Source organism: Dryobates pubescens, chromosome Z (genome assembly GCF_014839835.1).
Source record: "Dryobates pubescens isolate bDryPub1 chromosome Z, bDryPub1.pri, whole genome shotgun sequence".
Lineage (NCBI taxonomy): Eukaryota > Metazoa > Chordata > Aves > Piciformes > Picidae > Dryobates > Dryobates pubescens.
The window spans coordinates 64854817-64880063 of record NC_071657.1 but is presented as its reverse complement, the minus strand read 5'-3'; the positions used below and the strand labels follow the sequence as shown (position 1 = coordinate 64880063).

The 25247-nt window shown below is 45.8% G+C and overlaps 1 protein-coding gene across 1 annotated transcript; it reads right to left on the bottom strand.

The window, feature by feature from the left end:
- Nucleotides 1-11747: 11747 nt before the first annotated feature.
- Nucleotides 11748-21236, bottom strand: SLC14A1 (solute carrier family 14 member 1 (Kidd blood group)). The gene is made up of 8 exons (XM_009905077.2): nucleotides 21084-21236; nucleotides 19977-20166; nucleotides 19526-19654; nucleotides 18234-18426; nucleotides 14787-14934; nucleotides 13587-13721; nucleotides 12600-12649; nucleotides 11748-11969 (listed from the first exon to the last, which is right to left on the bottom strand). Exons 1-8 carry the CDS (start codon nucleotides 21229-21231, stop codon nucleotides 11793-11795), a joined length of 1170 nt encoding a protein of 389 aa, XP_009903379.1. The 5' UTR covers nucleotides 21232-21236; the 3' UTR covers nucleotides 11748-11792.
- Between the last annotated feature and the right edge of the window lie 4011 nt (nucleotides 21237-25247).

Below are 25247 nucleotides of genomic sequence, written 5' to 3'. Positions count from 1 at the left end.
GTATGTACTTTTCAACAAACTGCTGAGGGCAATAAGCTCTTCAGTCAACTCCAGCAAGGGTCCCTTGGCAGATTCCTGTGTAGGGACACTGCTGTGACAGGAATGTGGATGCAGGGAGCCCTAAAAAAGCTTTTGTGGCAACCAGAGAGTGTTGTGGCTAAGGATATTCAAGGGTTAGTGAGTCTGCAGTGTTCGGTGGTGTGGCAGAAGCTACAGCACTTCCCCAGAGGGCTTGGTGCCCATGTCCATCACCAACAGCACACTACTAGCAAACCAAGAATCACAGCAAAGGCTCAAAGAGTCAAGGATTTTCTAGGGGAGAAGGACAGAACTTAGAATAGAACAGAATTAACCAGGTTGGAAGAGACCTTCAAGGTCATCATGTCCAACCTATCATCCAACACCACCTAATCAACTAAACCATGACACCAAGCATCCCATCAAGTCTCCTCCTGAACACCTCCAGGGATGGTGACCCTACCACCTCCCTGGGCAGTCTCGTTGCCCTTCTCTGGACACCTTCCAGCAGCTCAACATCTTTCCTAAACTGAGGGGCTCAGGACTGGACACAGAACTCAAGGTGTGGCCTAACCAGTGCTGAGCACAGGGCAGAATGTCCTCCCTGCTCCTGCTGGCCACACTGTTCCTGATGCAGGCCAGGATGCCATTGGCCTTCTTGGCCACCTGAGCACACTGCTGGCTCATGTTCAGCCTACCATCGACCAGTACCCCCAGGTCCCTCTCTGCCTGGCTGCTCTCAGCCACTCTGACCCCAGCCTGTAGCACTGCCTGGGGTTGTTGTGGCCAATGTGCAGAACCTGGCACTTGGATGTGTTCAATCTCATGCCCTTGGACTCTGCCCATCTGTCCAGCCTGGCAAGGTCCCTCTGCAAAGCTCTCCCACCCTCTAACAGATCAACTCCTGCCCCCAGCTTGGTGTCATCTGCAAATTTACTGATGATGGACTCAATGCCCTCATCCAGATCATTAATAAAGATGTTAAAGAGGATGGGGCCCAGCACTGGTCCCTGGGGGACACTACTGGTGCCTGGCTGCCAGCTGGCTGTGGCACCATTCACCACCACTCTCTGGGCTCAGCCTCCAGCCAGTTCCTGACCCAGCTCAGAGTGCTGCTGTCCAAGCCATGGGCTGACAGCTTGGCCAGGAGTTTGCTATGGGGGAGAGTGTCAAAAACTTCAATATCCTCCAAGGAAATAATGAAATTATTATTTGTGTGGGGTTTGCTTTGTTGCTGTTTTGCTTTGGTTTTGGTGGTTTTTTTTTCTTCTTTTTTTTCCTTATTGTTCTTCCAGGTTATTGCTGTGTTCCTTATTTCTTGGATAAAACTTGGATTTACTACATGTGGCAAGCTTGCTAGCAGCTCACACTGTCCAGCACACACAGGGGAGTCGTGTTCCTTGGGGACCAGCACTCAACACTTGCTGTTAAGTGGCATTTCCCTCTCCTGGGAGGGAGAGTTTGTGTTTTGAAGATATTCCTGGGTAGGTAAGTTTGAGTCATCTCTGCAGTTCAGATAAGGGCAAATTGAAGATAAGTGATCTGTTGGGTGATGCTGAAGTGAATCACTGAAATGTGTCAAAGAGGTTATCATTCTAAATCTTCTGTTCAGGTGAAAAAGCTGCTTTGTATGCAGGGAATGCGTGAATGCAGGGAAGGATTGTATCTCCATCTGGCTGAGAGTAAAGCCAAGACATTTCATGCAGTAGGAGGTGGCTGAGGATCCTGCATTTGGCTGTCAGATGCTGCCACTTGCTTGTGTTCTCTGTCGTGTGAGTTGGATGAAAACAACAAAGAGAAAAGCGAAGATGGAGCTGAGCTGGGAATGTGTGATGAAACATACATATCAGCTCCAGAAACAGGAAGTTTACTGATTTTCTTGTCCTGCTGTTGAGAGAAAGCTTAGAATAGAATAGAATAGAATAGAATAGAATAGAATAGAATAAACCAGGTTGGAAGAGACCTTCAAGATCATCACGTCCAACCTATCATCCAACACTACCTAATCAACTAAACCATGGCACCAAGCACCCTGTCAAGTCTCCTCCTAAACACCTCCAGTGATGGTGACTCCACCACCTCCCTGGGCAGCACATTCCAATGGTCAATCACTCTCTCTATGAAGAACTTCTTCCTAACATCCAGCCCAAACCTCCCCTGGCACAGCTTGAGACTGTGTCCTCTTGTTCTGGTGCTGGGTGCTTGGGAGAAGAGACCAACCCCCACCTGGCTAAGCAACCCCAGCTCCCTCAGCCTCTCCTCATAGGGCTTGTGCTCAAGGCCTCTCCCCAGTCTCATTGCCCTTCTCTGGACACCTTCAAGAATCTCAATATCCTTATCAGGTCTTCCCTGTTCATGTGTAATTGTCTTGCCCTGCACACTTGACTGGCACTTAGAGGGCTTTTCACAGATTGCAGCCTCTGCAATACCCGTGCAGGATGTGGTCTGCTCTTGGGGTAGAATGTCCCACCAGCTACATGGCAGTGAATCCCAGCACAGCTTGCAATGGCAGTGTAGGAAGGGACCAAGGAGTTCACTTCTACACACATCATGGTCTTGTGGAATGGTGTGTGTTGGAATGGGCTTTTAGAGGTTCATTTAGTTTAGCTGCTCTGCAGTGAGCAGGGACATCTTCAGCTGCATCAGATTAATCAGTGCCCTGTCCAACATGACCTGGAATGTTTCCAGGGGTGAAGTACATAACATCTTTCTGGGCAATCTGTTCCACTGCTTCACCACCCTCAGTGTAAAAAGTGTCTTCCTTTAGTCTGAAACTCCCCTTTTTTGTTTACAATCATAATCTTGTGTCCTGTCTTATAGCCTCCCTTTAGGTACTGAAAAGCCTCCACAAGGTGTTCCTGGAGCTTTCTCTTCTCCAGGCCTAGCAACCTGAACTCTCTCATCTTCCCTTCATAGAAGTGTTCCATCCTCCTGATCATTTTCCTGTGGACCTGCTCTAACATGTCCATGTTTTTCTTATGCTGAGGACACTAGAGCTGGACACAGCACTGCAGGTGGGAGTCTCACGAGAGTACAGTAGTGGGGGACAATCACCTCCCTTAACCTGATGGCCATGTGGCTTTGGATGCAGCCTAGGGCATGACTGGCCCAGAGGGCTGTTAGTGCACATTGCTGGCTTATGTCCAGTTTTTAATCCACCAGCTTCTCTCTGCTTTTTAGAAGCTGTTTTAGAGGTTTGCTATCTCTTAAACAGTCTACTCCTTCTGTGTCTTACAGGGAGCCAGTATGGAAAGGGCAGATAGCATGAGGCTATTAGAACAGCCTCTTTAATAGAAGAAAACACTTTCAGAGATGGAGCCCCTAATTATCTTCATTTAATGTGATCCAAAATAATAGAAAAGCCTGTTGTCAGGAGTCCACCTAAAGACTTTCTGTAGAGTTAAAACCTGCATTGCTATGTTGTCCTACACCTTGGTATGTCTCCGTGGTGCAAGAGCACAGGCAGGGCAGGGCAGTGCTATGAGTATTCTATACTCACATGATCACTCATTATTACTCATTGTGGTGAAGAGGTTATTAAATTTACGAATATGAAACATGAATTATGAAAATATTATTTTTATTAATCGTCAAACTATTAATAACCAATGAATCACCAACTTATACACATGTTCTAGTGCACGTTCGTGAAATACATTCCACAAGTGGCTTAGTGTTATGACTAGAACTTAATTGAACTAGTTACAGACTATTTCTGTATTTATGTAACAAAGGATGCAGTTCCAGCGCCTGGCCTCTAGATGGCGACTCGGCGGGACGCGGGCGGCTCCTGGCGACCCGCAGCAGTGTTATAATCTTTCTATACGTCAGCGATTACTCTGCCGGACGCGGATACTTTGAACGGAGGGCTAGTGGATGGAAAGCACGTGGAAGATACTCTGTAGCTGTAGTTTGTACCAAGGTGGGAGTCCGGCAGGCCACTGTCGCTGGGCTGGTTCCTAGTAAAGTTGGACGGCGGTGTTGGGTTACTGTCTCCTCTCTCCGCAGCAGTGGAGAGGGAATAATGGAACCTGGGCTTAGCTCAGAAGCAGGTTCCCTTCAGGACTCGGTCGATTCCCTCCAGACAACAGGGAACGGTCCTGGTCGGGGTCGGCCCGTGGGGTTGGCCCTCGGGAGTCGGCTCGCTCGACAGGGCAGGGCGACAGCTGCCGGTAGGCGGGCTCGGGGGACACGGCAGCAGGCAAAGCTGCGGGGTCGGCCCAGATACGGCAGAGCTAGGCATATGTGGACTCGGTCTCGATCAAAGTCCCTTCTCCCCAGTAACCGGGCAGGTCTTACCCTCGGGGGCTGGGCCAGTCCTCCGGTGGCACGGTGGGCTCTCCCGGTCAGTACGGCTGGCTGTGGTGACGCTGGGCTCCTCGGGCTCAGCGAAGGTCCCCCCTCTGTGGAGATGATCCTCCAACTGCTTCTCATGATGCAGAGGCTTTCAGTATGCATGCAGGTATGACAGAAGCTATCAACAATCAGCTCAATGGCAGGGGCTGCAGCTCGAGAGTTGCTCTCTCGAGCAAGCACACAGACAAAGTGAAAGAGGGGGCAACTTGTTTACCAACTGGGGTGATGCTTACAGATTCCTGGAGGCTGGGTTTGACCAGTGGGCACTCTCATAAACAACTGGCTCCAGCCTATAGAAAGCTTGAAGCTAGAATTATGCCATGCTTGGTATTTGCACGAGCACTGCATGCGCTGGGTGCCTGCTGGCCTGACTAATGCCTTGGCTTCTGTCTTCCTCCTGAAGGAGGGAGAACTTGTCCACATGCTGGGACAAGATTCAGTATCTGGGCATAATGTGCCTTCACCACACTCATACATGAGTATTCTATACTCATATTATTACCCATATATGAGTGTTCTATACTCACAGCACTGCCCTGCACTGCCTGCACTCTCATACCACAGAGCCATACCAAAGTGTAGGACAACATAGTGCCTTTATGTGTTGCAAATCATTTGTGTAGTGATATAGTCCAGAGTGTCTGATTCTCTCACAAAGTACCACATCCTCCCGCCCCCAGGCCATATACTACGGTGTCTTTTATAGATACTTTATGCCTGAGGCACCAGGACTGTTTGCTGGGAAATCCCATCCCTTCTTTTCCTTACAAGTGCACCATGCCAGGGACAGCCTCCTCTCCTAGGCAACCAGCACCAGAACAAGAGGACACAGTCTCAAGCTGTGCCAGGGGAGGTTCAGGCTGGATGTTAGGAAGAAGTTCTTCACAGAGAGAGAGGCTGGCCATTGGAATGTGCTGCCCAGGGAAGTGGTGGAGTCACCATCCCTGGAGGTGTTTAGGAAGAGCCTGGATGAGGCACTTGGTGCCATGGCTTAGTTGATTAGATGGTGCTGGGTGATAGGTTGGACTTGAAGATCTTGAAGGTCTTTTCCAACTTGGTCTATTCTATTCTATTCTATTCTATTCTATTCTATTCTATTCTATTCTATTCTATTCTATTCTATTCTACTCTACTCCTATTCTATTCTATTCTACTCTATTCTATTCTATTCTACTCTACTCTATATTACTTCTTTTAATTATACTATTTTTCAATGATCCTTAATCTCCCACTGATTTAATCTATATTCCATTAAATGGATAATTGATCCAAGAATGTTAAATCTGAAGTGAGGGGATTTGTACTTTGTCAGTTTTCTAAGCTCAAGAATTTTATCCATTTTCTAACCTACATATTTCCACAAGAGGCTAAAGAGGGGAAAACAAAGGTTTTCCTAGGAAACATTTGCATTTGAACTTCTAATTTTGCAATTGTGTGCACATGTGGTTTTGTTTTACTCTAAAAAAAACCCCAAACCCAAACCTCATTGACCTCACTGGGTCTGAAAGTGGAAGCAATTGCTCTGAAGTAATTACAAGTGCAACTGAGTTATATTTCCCCACACAGGTACTTCTCTTTGATCGAAGAATTGATTTTGTTGCTCACTTCTAAGCACTTCAGGCCACATCGCTCCCCAGGGCAGTTTGAAATACTGATACTGTGGGCAGGATTTCATCCAGAGTCAGCCTGGATCTCGTTGGCCTAGTCCCTGAGGCTCTTGCCACAGCATATGAAGCAAGATGAACTGCTCTGCTATTTGTTTGCCCCTTGAGAAGAATCATTTAGGTTGGATAAAACCTTTATGACCATCAAATACAATCATTAACCCCGTACAACCAAGTCCACTACTAAACCATGTCCCTTAGCACCACTTCCATGCATCTCTTAAACACCTCCAGGGATAGCAGTTCAGCCACCTCCATGGGGACCCTATTCCGGTGTTTGAAAACCCTTTCAGTGAAGAATTTTCTTCTAATATTCAATCATAGAGTCAGCAAGGTTGGAAAAGACCCCAAAGATCATCAAGTCCAACCTGTCACCCAAGACCTCATGACTAAACCTCCTCTGGTGGAACTTGAAGCTGTTTCATCTTGTCCTATTGCTTGTTGAGAGGCAAAGAGACCAACACTTACTATGTTACAACCTCAAGTAGTTGTAGAGAGTGATAAGGTCTCCTTTCAGCCTTTCCTCCAGACTAAACAACCCAAGTTCTTCCAGGTCCTCCTCATAAGGCTTGTGCCCTAGATGCTCCACCAGTTTTGTTGCCCTTCTCTGAGCATGCTCCAGGACCTCAGCATCCTTCTTACAGGGAGGGCCCAAAACTGAGCACAGTTATTTGGGGTATTGTTATACAAATATATTTCATATTTAGTATTTCAGGTGGTGGTATCTTCAGACACCACCCTAACTTACAAAGTATGTTTATAGGTTCTGACAGTCTGTTGTGGGTAATAAACTCCATGCACAAGGAAAGTGAAGGCAGTTTGAATGATTTAAGCAAAAATCTAAGCACTTCCAACACAGTCATTCAAACTGGAGAGAGAGGTGCTGTGGTTTCCCTGGCCTGCATCAGGAACAGTGTGGCCAGAAGGAGTACGGAGGTCATTCTGCCCTGTGCTCAACACTGGTTAGGCCACACCTTGAGTCCTGTGTCCAGTTCTGGGCTCCTCAGTTTAAGAAGGACTTTGAGAGACTTGAAGGTGTCCAGAGAAGGGCAACAAAGCTGGGGAGGGGTCTGGAGCACAGCCCTGTGAGGAGAGGCTGAGGGAGCTGGGGTTGCTTAGCCTGCAGAAGAGGAGGCTCAGGGGAGACCTTCTTGCTCTCTCCAGCTCCCTGAAGGGAGGCTGTAGCCAGGTGGGGGTTGGTCTGTTCTCCCAGGCACCCAGCCCCAGAACAAGAGGACACAGTCTCAAGCTGTGCCAGGGGAGGTTTAGGCTCAAAATGAGGAGCAAGTTCTTCACAGAGAGAGTTGTTAGCCATTGGAATGTGCTGCCCAGGGAGGTGGTGGAGTCACCATTCCTGGAAGTGTTCAAAAAGGGATTGGATGTGGCACTTGGAGCCTTGGTTTAGTTGGTCAGGAGGTGTTGGGTGACAGCATGGAGTTGATAATCTCTGAGGTCTTTTCCAACATTTATGATTCTATGATTCTAAAAGGCAACTTCCTAGCAAATCATCTGGATTTACTCAGCATTAACTTCTCAGAGGGGGCAGTATGAGGAAGGTTCTTGCCACTGGGGCTTCTCCGGGTGGCTCCTCAGGTCCTTTCTGTCTCGAGTCAGGCTGCAGCAGCTCTCTCTAGGACCATGTCCCTTGGTGTTGACCTGAAGGGACAAAAGCCTCAAAAATGCTTTGGATCAGTCAGGGGGCAGGAGCCAGCAGGTCTGGTTTTTCAGGAGATTGGCCATGTTGCCCAGGCTTGTCTGAACATGCCCTGGGGTCCAAGTGGGGCAGGTGTGTGTGCCTGTGGCCACGTTGGGAGAAAACTCATTCTATAGGTTACAGTGTCAGGTTTTTATCTCTTCATCTTTGTTGTCACTGCCATCATTGTCTCTGGAAATCTAGAAATAACAACCCAAAGAGCCAGTGCCTTGCCTTGCAATTGTCCAGGATCTGGAGAAGTCACAAGCCACAGCCCTGCAAGTCCTAGAAGCCAAGCCTTGCTTGACTTGCAGTTTGGAATCCAAGCTGTGCTTCTGTTTACCCAGGCAGACTGCAAGTGCCCCTTGCAGCAATGCTTTGTAAAGCTCAGGAACAGGCAGACAGATGTGTCCAGGAGCAGACAGATATCTTGCTGGGCTCAGAGAGGAAGCCCAGAGGAGCCAAGACTCCAGGACAGTTTTGTTTTATTAGATGAAGCAACCAGAGCTGATGTGAAGATTGCAGCTGCAGAACCTCTATGAAAGAGGCAAAGCTACAAAGCTGACAGCCCTGCAAGCCTCAGCAGCAACCTGTGTGCTACAAAGCTTTTGGCTGCAAAGCCTTTGGAGATAATCCTTGTGTGTGCCTCAGCAACAAGCTGCAGAAACCAACAGAAAGCGAAAGTGTTCCTGCAGCTTTCACCTGTTCAGTGCCAGTTTATGCAGAACACACAGAATTAGGCAGGTTGGAGAAGACATTGGAGATCATTGAGTCCAACCTATCACCCAACACCATCTCATCAACTAAACCATGGCACCAAGCACCCTACCAAGTTTCCTCCTAAACACCCCCAGTGTTGGTGACTCCACCACCTCCCTGGGCAGCACATCTCAATGGCCAATCTCTCTTGCTGGGAAGAAGAACTTCCTAACATCCAGCCTGAACCTCCCCTGGCACAGCTTGAGACTGTGTCCTCTTGTTCTGGGGCTGGTTGCCTGGGAGAAGAGACCAACCCCCACTGGGCTACAACCTCCCTTCAGGGAGCTGTGGATGGCAGACCTGAAACAGCAAACCCCACGCAGGACTATGAGGTGTGTAGCTGCATCCAGGGCTGCAGAGCAACTAAACCACAGCAGATATTGTTATTTTGTTGTTTTGGACTGTTAAATACAGTGACATCTCTTCTGCTGTGTTTTACTGACACTGGGAGTGAAGCAGTCCAGGACAGACCCCCGAAACTCCTTCCCAGCATATATGTTTCTTATCAGTCTGGTATCATCTGTGTGTCAGAAACAAGACTGCAAAAAGAGTGCTTGAAAAACAATTGTGACTTGAAAAGCATTTATTTGATGTTAAGAAAAAAAAACCCCAAGCCCAAACCATTTCATTAACAAGAAGACTAATTAGTTCTGTTAGCAAAGACTCTGTTATGAATGGAAATGAGGAGAAGCACGACATGCCTGTTTTGACTGATATGCATGTCAAACTACCAAATAACGCCATTTTGCAGGAGGTGATGGGAAGGATGGATTCTCTGGATGATATAAAATAAAGAACTGATTCTGAATGGTGTGGAAAATCTTTCTAATGGTTGAGACATGGCCTCCATACATTTTTTCCCCCCTGTGCTGTGCATATGGTTCCTTCCAGTACTGCTGAAATGTCCCTGTTGCTCAGCAACAGCAAGTTGAAACAGCAGCAGTCAGAGGAAATCTGCTGATTTATGTTGGTCATAAAGTGTGTGCTCTTACCCAAGTGTAGATGTCGACACAGGAGGACAAGCTAGCCTTTGTAGGTTTGCCTCTCTGCAGCACACATGCTCCTGGGTGGGGAGGTGTCAGTTCAGACATCAAAAGAGTGTTTGACAAATTGATATGTGCATCCTCTGGACAGAAGAGGACCTCACCTAACGGGGTTTGCCTGGTGTCTGCCCTAGGAATGGGTCCTCAACTGGTCACAAGGAAGTTCCCAGGTCTCCCTGTAGCTCTGCCTGTACAACAGTGTCCCTTCAGCTGATGGTGCCTCCTTTACAGGAGCAGACATTGCACTTGCTTGTTTAGTGAGTTGTTGGTGCAGCAAAATGCCAGAAGTACAAAGGGCAGGAGCTAGAAGTTTCTCAAATATTCCCCATGCACTCATGTCAGAGTTTTATTTTCCAGCATATCCTAGACTACTTACTCAAGTGATAACATGCCTTTGGAGGAGCTTAGTGATCATAAGCAGAGGAAGACTGATACCAAACTCGATAAACTATGAATATTTGTTTCAAAAATCATCTCCACAGAATATCATGTGGATATTTACCAAGTAAAACACAGGAGGTGGTGCATTGTATAAGTGATCTCCAGAGCATCTCTCACACAGAAATGCTGTCACACACCTGAAAACCTAACAGTTCACCAGAAAATAAAGCAGCAGTTCATCCCAAGTATTTTTCGCTCTGATCTTAAAAAGACATGTTTTTTTTGTTTTCATCCCCAGCCTCAAAAATCATCATCAGCACTATTCACAGGCTACTTGTAATTTCCTCTGCTAGGAGAACAGGTTTTGATCTACTTTCCCAGGAGCAACAAACTGATCTATTTGGAGATATCTGTCCCTCCTCACTGCAGGTGGATTGGACTAGATGATCTTTAAAGGTCCTGTCCAAACCAAAGCGTTCTCTAAGTCCGTGGCATTGCTGCACATAAGCTAATGACAACAGAAGGACCTGAGCACGTGAAGTATTGTGGTGAAGAAGTCAGCTCCATCACGAGGTGAAGCATCTTGATGAAGTGGACACAGAGTTGGCTGATTTAGCACCCACTGAGGTGCCAGCACACCTGGGTGTAAGGTCAGGTTCCTGCTTTCCTGACTGCAGACCCTGGCAACCTGTGCACAGGTGAAGCAAGACTGGTCATCAGCAGAGCTCTGCTTTGTCTGTCAGTCCCTCAACTGTCCTGTTCCCATCATGAGGTGGAGAAAAATGGCAGAGTAGCAATTTCAGCAACAGGCTGGGACAGTGCAGCACTTTACCAGTTGGTATTTGTGCACTGAGGACAGAGAAGGAAGAGAGATTAAGTGCATCAAACCAGCTGTGCTTATGCACAGACTGAACTGAACCTTTTTGTTGCGCAGGAAAGGCACAGCAGTGGCTTTGCTGCTGTTCCCTCATGTGCTAACCAATGATCAAGTATTAAGGAAAATGAGATTACCATAAAATCATGGAACTTGTCTTTTTCTTTTTTTCTCCTAGAAAATGATATTCATTTTCTTGGCCTTGGATTTGCAGACTTTTCTCTGCCACTGGGTAGGTCTGAACCAATAGTTTTAACATGAAATGTTAGAGCCTAGTGCATTTGAAACCACCCAAAACCTGGGGCTGATAGACACCACCTCCCTGATGTTACTGTGATTTCTACCACAGGTCTTGCAAGTGTTAGCAGCACTGCCTTCAATTGATCAGTGTCCATCTTGTGTGTGATGATTGTTAGGGACATCTCTCTCTGTCAGGCTTGAGAGATCCTCCACATAGAGTTCTTCACTGCTTATTTTCTGCCTTGCTCTGCTTTATTCCACTTCTCTTCTACTATGAAGCTCTCTAAGATGTATCCTACTGCTGTTGTAGGCTGGTTTTAGCCATTCATTAGGAGCTGCCTGAGATGATGAGACAGGCTGTCCTTTTAACTGCTTCACATCTGATTGATGTGAATGCAATCTTGCAAACAGATTTTTCTTTTCAGCTTCTAAGTAATTCCTCACTGCTTAAAATTCAAGCCTCTTTTCAAACCTATGTGCTTTTAATCTTTACAGATTGGTCTTGTGTCCTTCCCGCACAGTCCTGTTTGATGGGTTGGATGCGATGATCTTGAAGGTCTCTTCCAACCTGGTTTATTCTATGTATTCTATGTATTCTATGTAATTGGGTTAGAACAAGCAGCTATGGTGGGAAAACTCTTTCCACTCAGAAGATGGTGACTTTTTTGGTCTTTTGACTTTGCAGCACACAGGTTGTGTGTTTATGGGGGGAAAAAAATCTTTCTTTCTTGCCTTAAAATGTGCAAAGTATTTCTCTTGGGCCTCTATACCTCACAGCAAGACCTCTGATGGTTCCTAATCTTCAGGTAGTAAGCTCTGTTGGCTTCTGGGTAGGTGACTTTGGAGAGTGGCAGCTTGTAGATGGCAGAGTGGTTTGTGGTTATTAGCAGGAAGGTCAGTGCAGAGAGGCAGAAAGACCAGGTTCCTGATGGCACACCAAACTGTGAAGAAAACACAAACCCCTTATTTACAATGTGTCTTCCCTTCATTTGATTCCCCAGGCCTTGACCATGTAGCTGGCAACAAACTTTCTCAAGGTTTGTTTTTTTCTTAACTTGTTTTTGTATGGACTCTCTCCCTGGAGAGGCAGGATTTGTTTGGGAGCTGGAGATTGTGCATTAGCCTGCAATATCTACCAGCTCTGGTGAGAAGGTTGCATTCTCTTTGCGCATCTGCAGCGCTCTTGGATGGGACTGCGAGTGGATGGAGATGAGACAGGAGTGGGTACTGGACACACTAAGCTTTAGCATAGGCTGTTGTTGTATTGACTTCATCTTGGCACTTGGACAAAACAATTAAACAAATTGCTGAGTTGTTTCAGGTACAAAGCATGGAAATCATTATTTCAGGAGTGCTAAAGGCCAAGCTACGAAAATTCATGCACACTCCAAGGATGAAAAGTGGTAATGGTTGTTTCAGTAGGAATCAAATCAATCCCCTAGGCAGACTGAGTCGCTTCTCACAGACCAGTTCTGCCTTTAGAGTTGTGATGCTTTGCCTCACAAGCTAGGATAATACACAGTGTTCAAATCTTCTTGGGAAAAAAAGGCCTTGACTAATGCACTACTTACCACAGACAAGATGTTAGTCACTGCTGCTCCCAGGTAGGCACTGAAAAGTGCTGTGGAAAAGAAAGGTAGTTTCTGATGAGTTCAGTTGCTCATGAAGGAGACCATCAAAGATAAACGTCTTTAATACTGGGGTAAGTCAGACAATGTTTATGGCCATGCCTGAACAGCCTTCTCTTAAAGCTCTTCCCTTTTCACCAAGTCCCCTCCATCCTTAATCCTATGGAAAGGGCAAAACTAAGAAAAGAGAGCTGGAGTGATGAAAAATGGAAACACTATGGAAACAGAGGCTCTTGGAAAACGCACTTACATGGGAAGTGTGCAGCTTGGTTGATGGGGTGAAACAGGAAAATAACCCTTCCACCCCTATTTCTATTGCCTCTAGGCCTAGGAGGTGGGTCAATGAGATACAAAGCTAAATCTTTTTCATATGAGCACTGAGTGAGCAATAGTTTCCCTTCCAGCTCACTGCGATATTGAAATTTCATATGGAATTGCCTTATAAATTATTCTTCAGTCACTGTGTTGCCTAGATCATGCCTTTGGTATCCCCTTCAGTAGACTGGGGAAGCTGTCAGGTCTAACTCCAGGTGTGACCTGATCTTAAGCTCCAGTTTTCTCAAAATTTAGATATCTCATTCTCCAAACAAGGAACTTGGACTGGTGTCTACGACTGGAAGGAGGAATAGGATTCATCCACCAATATTTAACAAGCCCCATCCCTCAAACTGAGCCTTTAATTTCAGGTCAGTCAGCATCCACTGATTGCATCCCTTGTTTTGAGCACACTTTCTTTCTTGGCTGAAAGCAAAAACTTCTTGTCAGAAGTGCAATGTCTCCAATATCCGGCTCAGTCATTCATCAGTCTTGCCCAAGTCCATCTGCCTGTTTTGAGGTGGCCATCTGGCTTCAGCCCACCTCCAGTAAAAATGGATCTTCTCTCACTTCCAAAGGCAATGTGCCAGCAGTAAAAGTCTGCAGAGTACGTACCACAGGCGATCGCCAGCAAATGAGTCTGCCAGGTGAAGGCGTAGAACATGCCTCCGACCGCAGCGCAGGCGAGGGAGCTGTTGTAGCCCCACAACCCAGAGTAGATCCTACTGAAAGGTGTTGCTAAGCTCAGTGCTGGAAAATAAGTCAAAGATGAGTCATTCCTTGGCCAAAGAGAGAAGAGCAGCTGAGAGATGGCATGAGTCCAGCTTGCTAAAGGGCTGTAGTCTTCATGCATACACAGAGCTCCTATAAGCTCTTATTATTCTGAATACAGAATACAGAATCAACCAGGTTGGAAAAGACCTCAGAGATCATCAAGTCCAACCTACCACCCAACACCATCTGATCAACTAAACCATGGCACCAAGTGCCTCATCCAGGCTCTTCCTACTTCCTAAACACCTCCAGTGATGGTGACTCCACCACCTCCCTGGGCAGCACATTCCAATGGCAAATCTCTCTTGCTGGGAAGAACTTTTTCCTAACATCCAGCCTGAACTTTCCCCTGGCACAGCTTGAGACTGTGTCCTCTTGTTCTGCTGCTGGTTGCCTGGGAGAAGAGACCAACCCCTACCTGGCTGCAACCTCCCTTCAGGGAGCTGTAGAGAGCAATGAGGTCTCCCCTGAGCTTCCTCTTCTCCAGGCTAAGCAACCCCAGCTCCCTCAGTCTCTCCTCCCAGGGCTGTGCTCCAGACCCCTCCCTGGCTTTATTGCCCTTCTGTGGACACCTTCCAGCATCTCAATCTCTTTCCTAAACTGGACTAGACTAAAGCCACTTCAGTACAACCACAGCAGAACAGGATCTGCTGAGATGAATTTGTCCACGTGATTTCAGCAGAAGATGTAAGAGTGATCAAATGCACATGTGAACCTTAAATGCATCCCTGAGGCCTGAGGATTCAGAATGATGGCTATGACTTTCATTAGGCTTCTCATAAACCCATCAGAGTGTCAGCAGAAATTAAGTATTTAATGATAAAATTTGTTTCTGATTTCCACCATCATAAGGTAGAAGAATGGGGAAGTTAATCAAAATAATTCTTAAGATAGAAAAGTATATATTATATGTATTTTTACCCCAAGCAGCCATTCTCTAGTGGAAGAAACATTTGCAACTGCAAATGCAATGGTCACTGAAGGCCATTTTTTTATTCCCTATGCTTTTGTATCAATCTGTGACACAAATCAAATCCTTACCTGCCAGCATCCCCACTGCTGATCCAATTGCTGCATGCAGACAAATGAGTGGAGAAGAGATAAATAAAGCAATCAGGAAAATTCCACCAGTCCAGGGATTATCACAGCCATAAATCTGACCCACTCCAACTGGAATGGATTGCAGGAGCTGCATGGATTAAAATAAAACAAAATAATTCACTGTAAGATTTAACATTTATTTGCTTATTTTCTTTTTAACCCTGTATTTTTCTCAGCCAGGTACATGTATGGCATTTGTTGGCTGCAGACTCTTTCTGGGCTGTGAGTGGACATTTTGGACACTTGCCAGGAAAGAGCAGCACATTTCCCTTCTGATGAAAATGAGTTGTACCTTGTTGCCTGGCCATTGGCTCTTCTGCCAGATTTCTGCTCTAATATCAGAGGTATTTAATCTCTTTTGTGAAAGGACTTGGAAGGCTTTAGTGATCACCTTCACAAGCACTGCTGACTTGGCCATTTTTGCTATCTGTTATGGAGCATGACAGTGAATCTAGGAAATTAAAGTGCTCAGGAAGCTGATGTCCTTAGGAAGACATTCACTTCTGAGTGCTCAGGCCTGAGGATGACATAGCCAATAAAGGCTTGGCCAGAATTTCAAGGCTTTACTCAGGTAAGGCTATATCCCCTTCCTGCTTTTGCACCTGAAATTGCTGTGGGATTCACTAGAAATACGGGTATGTGAGAGCTGCTGGGTTGGTAGGACAGAGCTCAGCTTGGTCACAGCTGACACTTCCTCAAAATGCGTTCCTCCATGTGGAACAGCCTTTCTATGGTCCCAATAAAACTGTGCACCATGGTAGACCTGAACTGGCTGGTGAATAGAACAGAACAGAATAGAATTAACCAGGTTGGAAAAGACCTCAGAGATCATCCAGTCCAACCTATCACCCAGCACCATCTGATCAACTAAACCATGGCACCAAGTGCCTCAGCCAGGCTCTTCTTAAACACCTCCAGGGATGGTGACTCCACCACCCCCCTGGGCAGCACATTCCAATGGCTAACAACTCTCTCTGTGAAGAACTTTCTCCTCACCTCGAGCCTAAACATCCCCTGGTGCAGCTTGAGACTGTGTCCTCTTGTTCTGGTGCTGGGTGCCTGGGAGAAGAGACCAACCCCCACCTGGCTACAACCTCCCTTCAGGGAGTTGTAGAGAGCAAGAAGGTCTCCTCTCAGCCTCCTCTTCTCCAGGAGGGGAACCTCATGAATTTCAACAAGGGAAAGTGTAGAGTCATTCACCCGGGGAGGTATAACCCCATGCTCCAGTACAGGTTAGAAACTGACCTGCTGGAGAGTATCTTTCTGGAGAAAGACCTGGGAGTGCTGGTGGATGAAAAATTCACCATCAGGCATCAATGTGCCCTCATGGCCAAGAAGGCAAATGGTGTCCATGGGTGCATTAAGAAAAGTGTGGCCAGAAGGCTGAGGGAGCCAGGGTTTAGTTGATAGAGTAGGCCAGCAGTGTGCCCAAGTGGTCAAGAAGGCCAAGGGCATCCCTGGTGGTGTTTTCAAGAGCCTGGATGAAGCACTTGGTGCCATGGTTTAGCTGATTGGATGGTGTTGGGTGATAGGTTGATGATCTCAAAGGTCTTTTCCAACTTGGTTACTTCTATTCTGTTCTGTTCTATTCTATTCTACTCTAGTTTAGTTTAGTCTAGTCTTGTCTATTTTCTACTCTGCCCCTAGTGAGAACATATCTGGAGTACCATGTTCAGTTTAGAGCTCCCCAGTTCAAGAGAGTCAGGTAACTACTGGAGAGAGTCCAATGGAGGTCCCCAAAGATGATTAGGGGACTGTTACGACTAGAGGCTGAGAGACCTGGGTGTCTTTTGTCTGGAGAAGAGGAGTCTGTGAGGGGATCTTATAAATATCTAAAAGATGGGAGTCAAGAGGGTAGGGACAGATTTTTGTCAGTGTTGCCCACTGACAGGAGAAGGGGCAAAGGACACAAACAGTTCCATTTGAGCATGAGTTAAAACTACTTTCCTTTGAGGTTGATGGAGCACTGGAGCAGGCTGCCCAGAGAAGCTGTGGAGTCTCCTTCACAGAGACTTTCAAAACCTGCCTGGAGATGTCCCTGTGCAGCCTGATCTAGGCAAACATGCCCTAGCAGGGGAGGCTGGACTAGATGATTTCCAGAGGTCCCTTCTAAGGCCTACTATTCTGTGATTCAGTGAAGGTTCCTCGGGAAATGTGTCTCATATGGATTACTACTTATTGTCAATTAACTTCCTTTCCTTAATCACTCCCCTCAAAATCGTCTGCCAAACCTCAGAGGAAAGCTATAACTCTAGTGTCTGTGCTGCTTACCACACTCTGCAGGAGAAATAAAGACATTACAAAAATTAAAGGTCCCACTCAACTGCTAATAGAAAATATGTGCAGATGTGCCTGCACCCAAGTTTGCAGGCACTCTTCATTAGTCATTTCTGCTTGCTCATTTCTAATCAGAAAAAAACCCCAAACATTTAAAAAACAAGTTCTCTCCACACAGGAAATTAAAATTATCCCCTGAGGTAAGTGTTACTCTCAGCACAACCTTATCTATGGACTGCTGGTCAGTATATGGACAGAACTTGGTAATTTAGAATAGAGTAGAATAGAATAGAATAGAATAGAATAGAATAGAATAGAATAGAATAGAATAGAATAGAACAGGTTGGAAGAGACCTTCAAGATCCTCAAGTCCAACCTATCATCCAACACCACCTAATCAACTAAACCATGGCACCAAGCACCCCATGAAGTCTCCTCCTGAACACCTCCAGTGATGGTGACTCCACTACCTCCCTGGGCAGCACATCCCAATGGCCAATCTCTCTTGCTGGAAAGAACTTCTTCCTAACATCCAGCCTAAACCTCCCCTGGCACAGCTTGAGACTGTGTCCTCTTGTTCTGGTGCTGCTTGCCTGGGAGAAGACACCAACCCCCACATGGCTACAACCTCCCTTCAGGGAGTTGCAGAGAGCAATGAGGTCTCCCCTGAGCCTCATCTCCTCCAGGCCAAGCAACCCCAGCTCCCTCAGTCTCTCCTCACAGGGCTGTGCTCCAGACCCCTCCCCAGCTTTGTTGCCCTTCTCTGGACACCTTCCAGCAACTCAACATCTTTCCTAACCTGAGGGGCCCAGAACTGGACACAGGACTCAAGGTGTGGCCTAACCAGTGCAGTGTATTCCAGAGGCTCTTTGAAGATTGTAATTTAGACCCAACTGTAAATGAAAGATACCAGATACCAAGAAGCTGCTTATTTTCAATCAATCAAAAATGACAATTCCTACAGCAAACCTCTAGGTTTTGGAGAATGGCTATGTTATAAATGCAATTTTGTATGCCAGGCCATAATGCAGCAACATAAAGGAAGATAATAGGATTCCGTAGTGGCTTCCAGTGTAAGCTGGGAAGGTTGTTATCTCCAGGACATCCTACCATCGGTACTTCAACATCTGTCCACGAGATGTTTGGTGGTGTTGATGCAGACTGAATGACAGTGGTGGGGAAGAAAAGGTTATGGGGTCCTGATGCAGCCAAATAGAAGGTCAAGGCCATGTTGAAAGGCAAGGTGAAAACAGGCAGATCCCATTTGCAGAAGATGGAGCCTAAAGCACTGGTGAAAACAGGGCTGAAAGAAGAACAACAACGTGGTTTCACTAGGAGCTTGTCAGCTTGGCAAAAAACCCCCTCTCAAACCAACATAGAAACCAGCTCAAGGTAATTAACTCTATATTCCTGCCCCCCCCCAAGCTGTTTAATTTTCTGATAAAATATGAGCTATGATAGGGTCACTTGCTAAATTTCCCAGGGAAGTTAGCAATGTGCATATTCTTGTAGCAAAACATACATGGTGAATTTGTGACTGTGAAGCAGCCAAGATGCTTCACACTGGTAGAGGATCCCGTGGTGTAATGGAGCTATGCCCCAGCTCACTCTCAGTGTTTGCTTTTTCCTTTGAGTTCTTGGATTGAATTTAGGACACCTGTGAGAGGTCTGAGTGACCTGAGTAGATGGCTGTGTGTCCTTGTTTTAGCTGATGGATCAGAACCATTAGAAGAAAAGGCTGACTTCAAAGATATGCTTATTAAAGTGAGTATAGCACCACATGAACTCCAAGCAGACAGATGATATGTCAGGTTTAGCCACCTCCAGCTAGACATTTGGAGGCCAAAGACCAGCTTGCAAAAATTTTGCTGTCCAAATACCAAGCAGATTATGGTGTTTTATATATATATATATATATATATATATAAAGTATTACTAGTTGTTAGGTTTCATTAGCATTAACTATTACATCTTGGGACCACAGAACATCTTTTGTGCCTGAAGAAATAAAGTTTCCTGAACATTTCAAAAGAGTATCTTACACAGATGAAACATATGTGGTGGTAGGGAACAGTAAACATAATGTTCCTCTTCCCCAAGAGGTAATGGACTCTTCACAGCAATATGTCTAACATTTAGGGCACTAAATTTTACAAATGATCAGCCCTCAATTTTCCTTCTCCCTGTTGGATTTTTGGTGATTATGTGGGCATTTTACCTGTTTCTACATTATGTTTGAATGCAAAGGTGCAAACAATGATCCAGATTTACTAGCACATATATGCCAGTTCTAGTTCTTGTCCACTGCAGTCTTCTGCATGGTGCAGAAAACCATAACAGCTTAGTCTCAGTGTGTGGACATTGCGGCCTGGAATAGGAAGCAGAGGAGCCATCTGACTTACCATGCCATGGACATCAGTGCTACTGGCAGTAGAAGCCACCAGTGGTAGTCTCCCTTAGCAGAGAAGACAGCCATGAGCAGTCCAAGCAAGACCCCATTGTAGCCATACAGGCCTGCTGCAATGGCTGATCTGTGTAAAAGAAACAGCTTTTGAAATCTTCTTCCCTGCAGCTGCTTCGCTCACATCACTCCCTCCCTCTCCATGCCCTTGTGACTCTGTGATGACAACCTGCCAAGGCTCATCACTGACTTTCAGTTTCACATGCTGGAGCCCCACGTCCTTTCAACAGCTGCCACTTCTGTAGTTATGCCCAGTGTCCCTTTGCCCCACATGCAGCCTATCTAGTCCTGCCAGAACAAATACACAGCCAGGGAAGGCTAGATATATGCCTTTCATCCACATTGCTTGTTTAATGCTTGTCAGCACCAAAGTGACAGTCTGATGGACTTACCTGTCCTGACCCAGAATAAGTGCTGTTAATGTTGAGACAACTGTTCCTAAACAGCCAGTGAGGGTCCACCATGGGTTCTGCACCAGGAAGCCAGCAACCATGATAAGTCCACTGAGGGGATTGTTGACAAACACCACCTGGGATATCCCACGCAGCACCCAGTCAACAAACTGAATCACAAGAGGTTTATCTGGAAGAGATGAGATAGAATAGAATAGAATAGAATAGAATAGAATAGAATAGAATAGAATAGGATAGGATAGGATAGGATAGGATAGGATAGGATAGGATAGGATAGGATAGGATAGGATAGGATAGGATAGGATAGAAAGAATAGAATAGAATAGAATAGAATAGAATAGAATAGAATAGAATTAACCAGGTTGGAAAATAAAATTAAATAGTTGAAAAAACAACCCCCCCAAATGTGCAGGTGATACTGATTTGGGATAGTTTTCTGTGAAAGTCAGGAAGGGTTTTGGCCATGGAACTTGGCAGCATGACTGAAGCAATGAATCAATGAGACCATAAAACCTGACTGAGATTTGTTATGGTCTACACTGAAGTATTACAAGCTGAGATGAACAGTGAGACACTGAAGTTGCCAGGGTTCTCTGTAATAAAGTACCTGGGACTAGTTTCATATGAGCCAGCTAATTTATGATGTCTGTGCCTCAGATGTCAAACTGTGTGTGTGAGTATCCCATTTTTGATTTACTGTGGGGACCAAACACACCTACCTATGTGTAATTTAACTTCACAGTGACACTAGGCTTCGCAGAAACTGCTCAGCTGAAAGCACAGGCAGCATCATGAAGAATGGCAGAACACAGAGTAACCATCCTGGGCTATATTCTATGGGACTAAATTTGCTTTGTGCATGGCATATTGGGAGGTAAATGTCATCTCAGTCATCCTCAAGATTTAAGCAGTATGTGAATCTTTGCAGAGAGCTGAGTTTTCCCCTACAACACAGAAATAAATCAGGGCAGAGATAGTTTCTGCACTACTCCAACTTGAATCAAGTTACTTAAGAAGTTAGTTATCACTTCTTTGATGTAATTCTTCTTTAGAATCCTGCCATTAATCATGGTGAAGTAGCTTTACCTTTTAGCCAGGCTCCAAATTCCTTCATGTCTCCGGTGATGTACTCATAAGCTCTGCAGACTCTCTTCCCAGCTTTGCTTAGCGGATTCTGCTTTATCTGCCTTCTTTCCCCCTTGGTTTCCATCTTGACATCAACACTGTTTTCCATACTGACCTTTTGGTAAAACTAAAGGGAAGAAACAAAAACAAAACCAACCAACCAACCAACCAAAAAAATCAAAACAAACCCCCAAACCCACCACCACCAAAGATTACAATGGTGTGGGAACTGCCACACAATGGCCCTTACCAATCCTGGTACATACTGTTGTGCACCGTGTGTTACTTTGGAGCTAGAAAAAGAATCCTTATTCTGAACACTTGATTCTCATGCCTCTATGAGCACATTTCCTCTTCCCATGCTCTTGGGACCCTGCACTCTCCTTCCAGACTTTCATGCCGTCATAGATGTGAGCACCTTGTGTTATAGAGCCGTTTAGGTTGGCAAGGTTAAGATCATCGAATCATGCCAAGTCCACCACTAAACTGTGTTACTAAGCACCACATTTACCCATCTTTTAAATATCTCCAGGGATGGTGACCTCTGTGTTGTCTCAGCAATGTTTCACCTGATTTTAGCACCTTGTTCAGCTATACCATGTTTTCTAGAAATCAAGCAGCTCTGATTTAAGGAGTGACATCAAGAAGAGCAAGAGAGCATTAGGAGACTGGTTTCACAGCAGTTTAAGCTTACATCCAGATGCATCTTGATGCAGAAGCTGAATAAAGAAGTTGATAGAAACTGAACCACAGTCTAGGAAGATGTTTAAACCATATATATATTCTGAATTTATTAATCAGCCATCAATAATAGGTACTTAAAGGTAGGTTTATAGGTCTACATCCTGCAGCTGTTGGGATCAGTTCCACCTTTCTCATGAGCACGGGCATGGCTTGAAGAGTGTTCAAGGTGCCTTAATCCATTACATATGTATATAAAATATTATTTTTTTTAAATTAAACTGCACTTCAGGTTTCCCCATCTTTAGAATGAGCCAGCACTGACTTAAGAGATTAAAGTTCTAATTTAGAGTGCTTGCTTTTCATCCCGCCTTAGCCATGTTGTCACTCTCTCTTCACTAGCTGCCTGGTGGAGTGTTACATGAACTGTATTTGCTCATCATTAGACATGACAGATGACTACACATTGAGATAGAAAAAACAGAAAAAATAGAATAGAATAGAAAAGAAAATAGAATAAACCAGGTTGGAAGAGACCTTCAAGATCATCGTGTCCAGCCTATCATCCAACACCACCTAATCAACTAACCCATGGCACCAAGCACCCCATCAAGTCTCCTCCTGAACACCTCCAGTGATGGTGACTCCACTACCTCCCCAGGCAGCACATTCCAATGGCCAATCTCTCTCTCTGTATAGAACTTCTTCCTCACATCCAGCCTAAACCTCCCCTGGAACAGCTTGAGACTGTGTCCTCTTGTTCTGGTGCTGGCTGCCTGGGAGAAGAGACCAACTCCCACCTGTCTACAACCTCCCTTCAGGTAGTTGTAGAGAGCAAGAAGGTCTCCCCTGAGTCTCCTCTTCTCCAGGCTAAGCAACCCCAGCTCCCTCAGCCTCTCCTCACAGGGCTGTGCTCCAGACCCCTCCCCAGCTTTGCTGCCCTTCTCTGGACATGCTCCAGCAAGTCAACCTCCTTCCTAAACTGAGGGGCTCAGAACTGGACACAGTACTCAAGGTGTGGCCTAACCAGTGCAATGTACAGGGGCAGAATGACCTCCCTGCTCCTGCTGGCCACACTGTTCCTGATGCAGGCCAGGATGCCATTGGCCTTCTTGGCTGCCTGGGCATGCTGCTGGCTCATGTTCAGCCTACTCTCAACCAGCACCTCCAGGTCCCTCTCCACCTGGCTGCTCTCCAGCCACTCTGACCCCAGCCTGTAGCTCTGCATGGGGTTGTTGTGGCCAATGTGTAGAACCTGGCTCTTGGATGTGTTCAATCTCCTGCCCTTGGACTCTGCCCATCTGTCCAGCCTGTCGAGGTCCCTCTGCAGAGCCTCTCCCACCCTCCAGCAGATCAACTCCTGCCCCCAGCTTGGTGTCATCAGCAAATTTACTGATGATGGACTCAATGCCCTCATCCAGATCGTCAGTAAAGATGTTAAAGAACACAGGGCCCAGCACTGATCCTTGGGGCACACCACTGGTGCCTGACTGCCAGTTGGATGTGGCACCATTCACCACCACTCTCGGGGCTCAGCCTCCAGCCACTTCCTAACCCAATGCAGTGTGCTCCCATCCAATCCATGGGCTGACAGCTTGGCCAGGAGTTTGCTGTGGGAGATGGTGTCAAAGGCCTTGCCGAGGTCCAGGTAAACTACATCCATAGGCATGGGCACACTACATGCTCATGTTCAGCCTACTCTCAACCAGTACCCCCAGGTGCCTCTCTGCCTGGCTACTCTCAGCCACTCTGACCCCAGCCTGTAGCATTGCATGGGGCTGCTGTGGCCAATCTCTAGGATGAAACCCTCATGACCAAGACTTAAATAAGGTAGGGGAGCATTATAGGCTCAGCAGAGCTGTTTAGGTGTAAATAAGATGCTTGGGGTATGCATGGAAGGCTGTCAGAGACATGGGTCCCTTATGTGAGACACATTTTGAATCAGGATCCTGCCGGATCATGCTTTGACACCTCATACAGCTCAAGGCACCTTCAAGTCAGTAGGAGACTTGTACCTAACTCTAAGCAATTAATTTTTAAACCCATATCTAATAGCCTATTTGGTTTTTTGTTTGTTTGAGGGCCAGTTCTCAATATTAAGTCAGTAGATCTAAAAGCAGGCAAAGTTTTCCTTGGAATTTACTCAGTTTCCTTAGGAGTAGGACTAATTCTTGGTAATTTGTCAACACAGAAAACACAAGACGAGGTTCATTCTTGAGTGAATAAAGATCAGAGCTGCTTCAGGTCTCAATGGTGAGTAATAGCTTGTTCAAGAAGTAAAGAATTAGGTTGTGAGTTAATAGCCTAAATAAGATTATACAAGCATGTAATTATTTGAGTTCTTGACTCACTTGCAACTTAGGTAAAAGCCTTCTTGGCAGCTGAAGAAGAGAAATTATGCTCCAGGGACACAAGTGCCGGGTACATAAGCTAAAGCAATCTCACCCCTGGGCATTACACTTGCAGATTCAGATGTGTGGTTAAGCAGCTCTCAGTACGGGTTCTTCATGTACACCCTGGCAAGTGTCTTACTGTGTGTGATTGGAAAGCTGGCAATGATGTTTCAGGAAGTAGTAAATATTTACAGAAACAATAGACATTTTCTGCCTCCTGAAGGAAGCTGAAGACAGAACCAGTAGGAAGAGGAGTGTTGAATTTGACTTTGTGTAGGACACAAGCCTAAAGGAGCTTAAGTAGAGGGGGAACAAAAGAGAAGCATAAGAGTATTTCTAGGGGTGGTGTCAGTGCTGGAAGGCTTTTTCCTGGCTTAGTTATAATTCATTACCTTGATTTACTAACCTCTGCTTTGCTCATATTTTATTCTGAAATGCTAGGATAAGTGAATTAGGTGCACTTTCAGTTAAATCAAAATTTCTAGCCAAGATAAATGCCTCCCCATTGGGTGAAAGTGCGTTTACAGTCTCAGTTTAAAATTCCTTCCTCTCTGTGTGATTTGGGCTTTCTCTAACCCATAGTCAAGGACTGCTGCATTGCAGAATGATGTAGTGTGTCCCATGCCAGCATGCCAAACATGTTTCTCTGCATGTTGAGTGAGGAGCTGCTTACACAGCAGGAGTCTGGAGATGTAATGTGCATGTGAAGAAGCATCAGAGTCCCGGTCTGGCCCAGTCACATGGTGGAGAAGAAAACAGGTCAAATTGGACACCTTTGTTCATCAAAACTTTGAGTTTCTTTGCCATAGGATGGCACTTACTTTCCAGAGAAGCAATATGAAGTCAGTGCTTTCCTCAGTCAGGACCAGAAGGAACAAGAAATTACTTCCCCCATAATAAGTATGGGGGTGGAATTTCACTTAGAATTGCAGAATCATATTTTCAGTCAGGTTGAAAAAGACATTTAAGATCCATCAAACACAACTGTCAACCCAGCGCTGCCAAGTCACAACTAATCCACATCACTAAGTACCACAGCTACACATCTGTG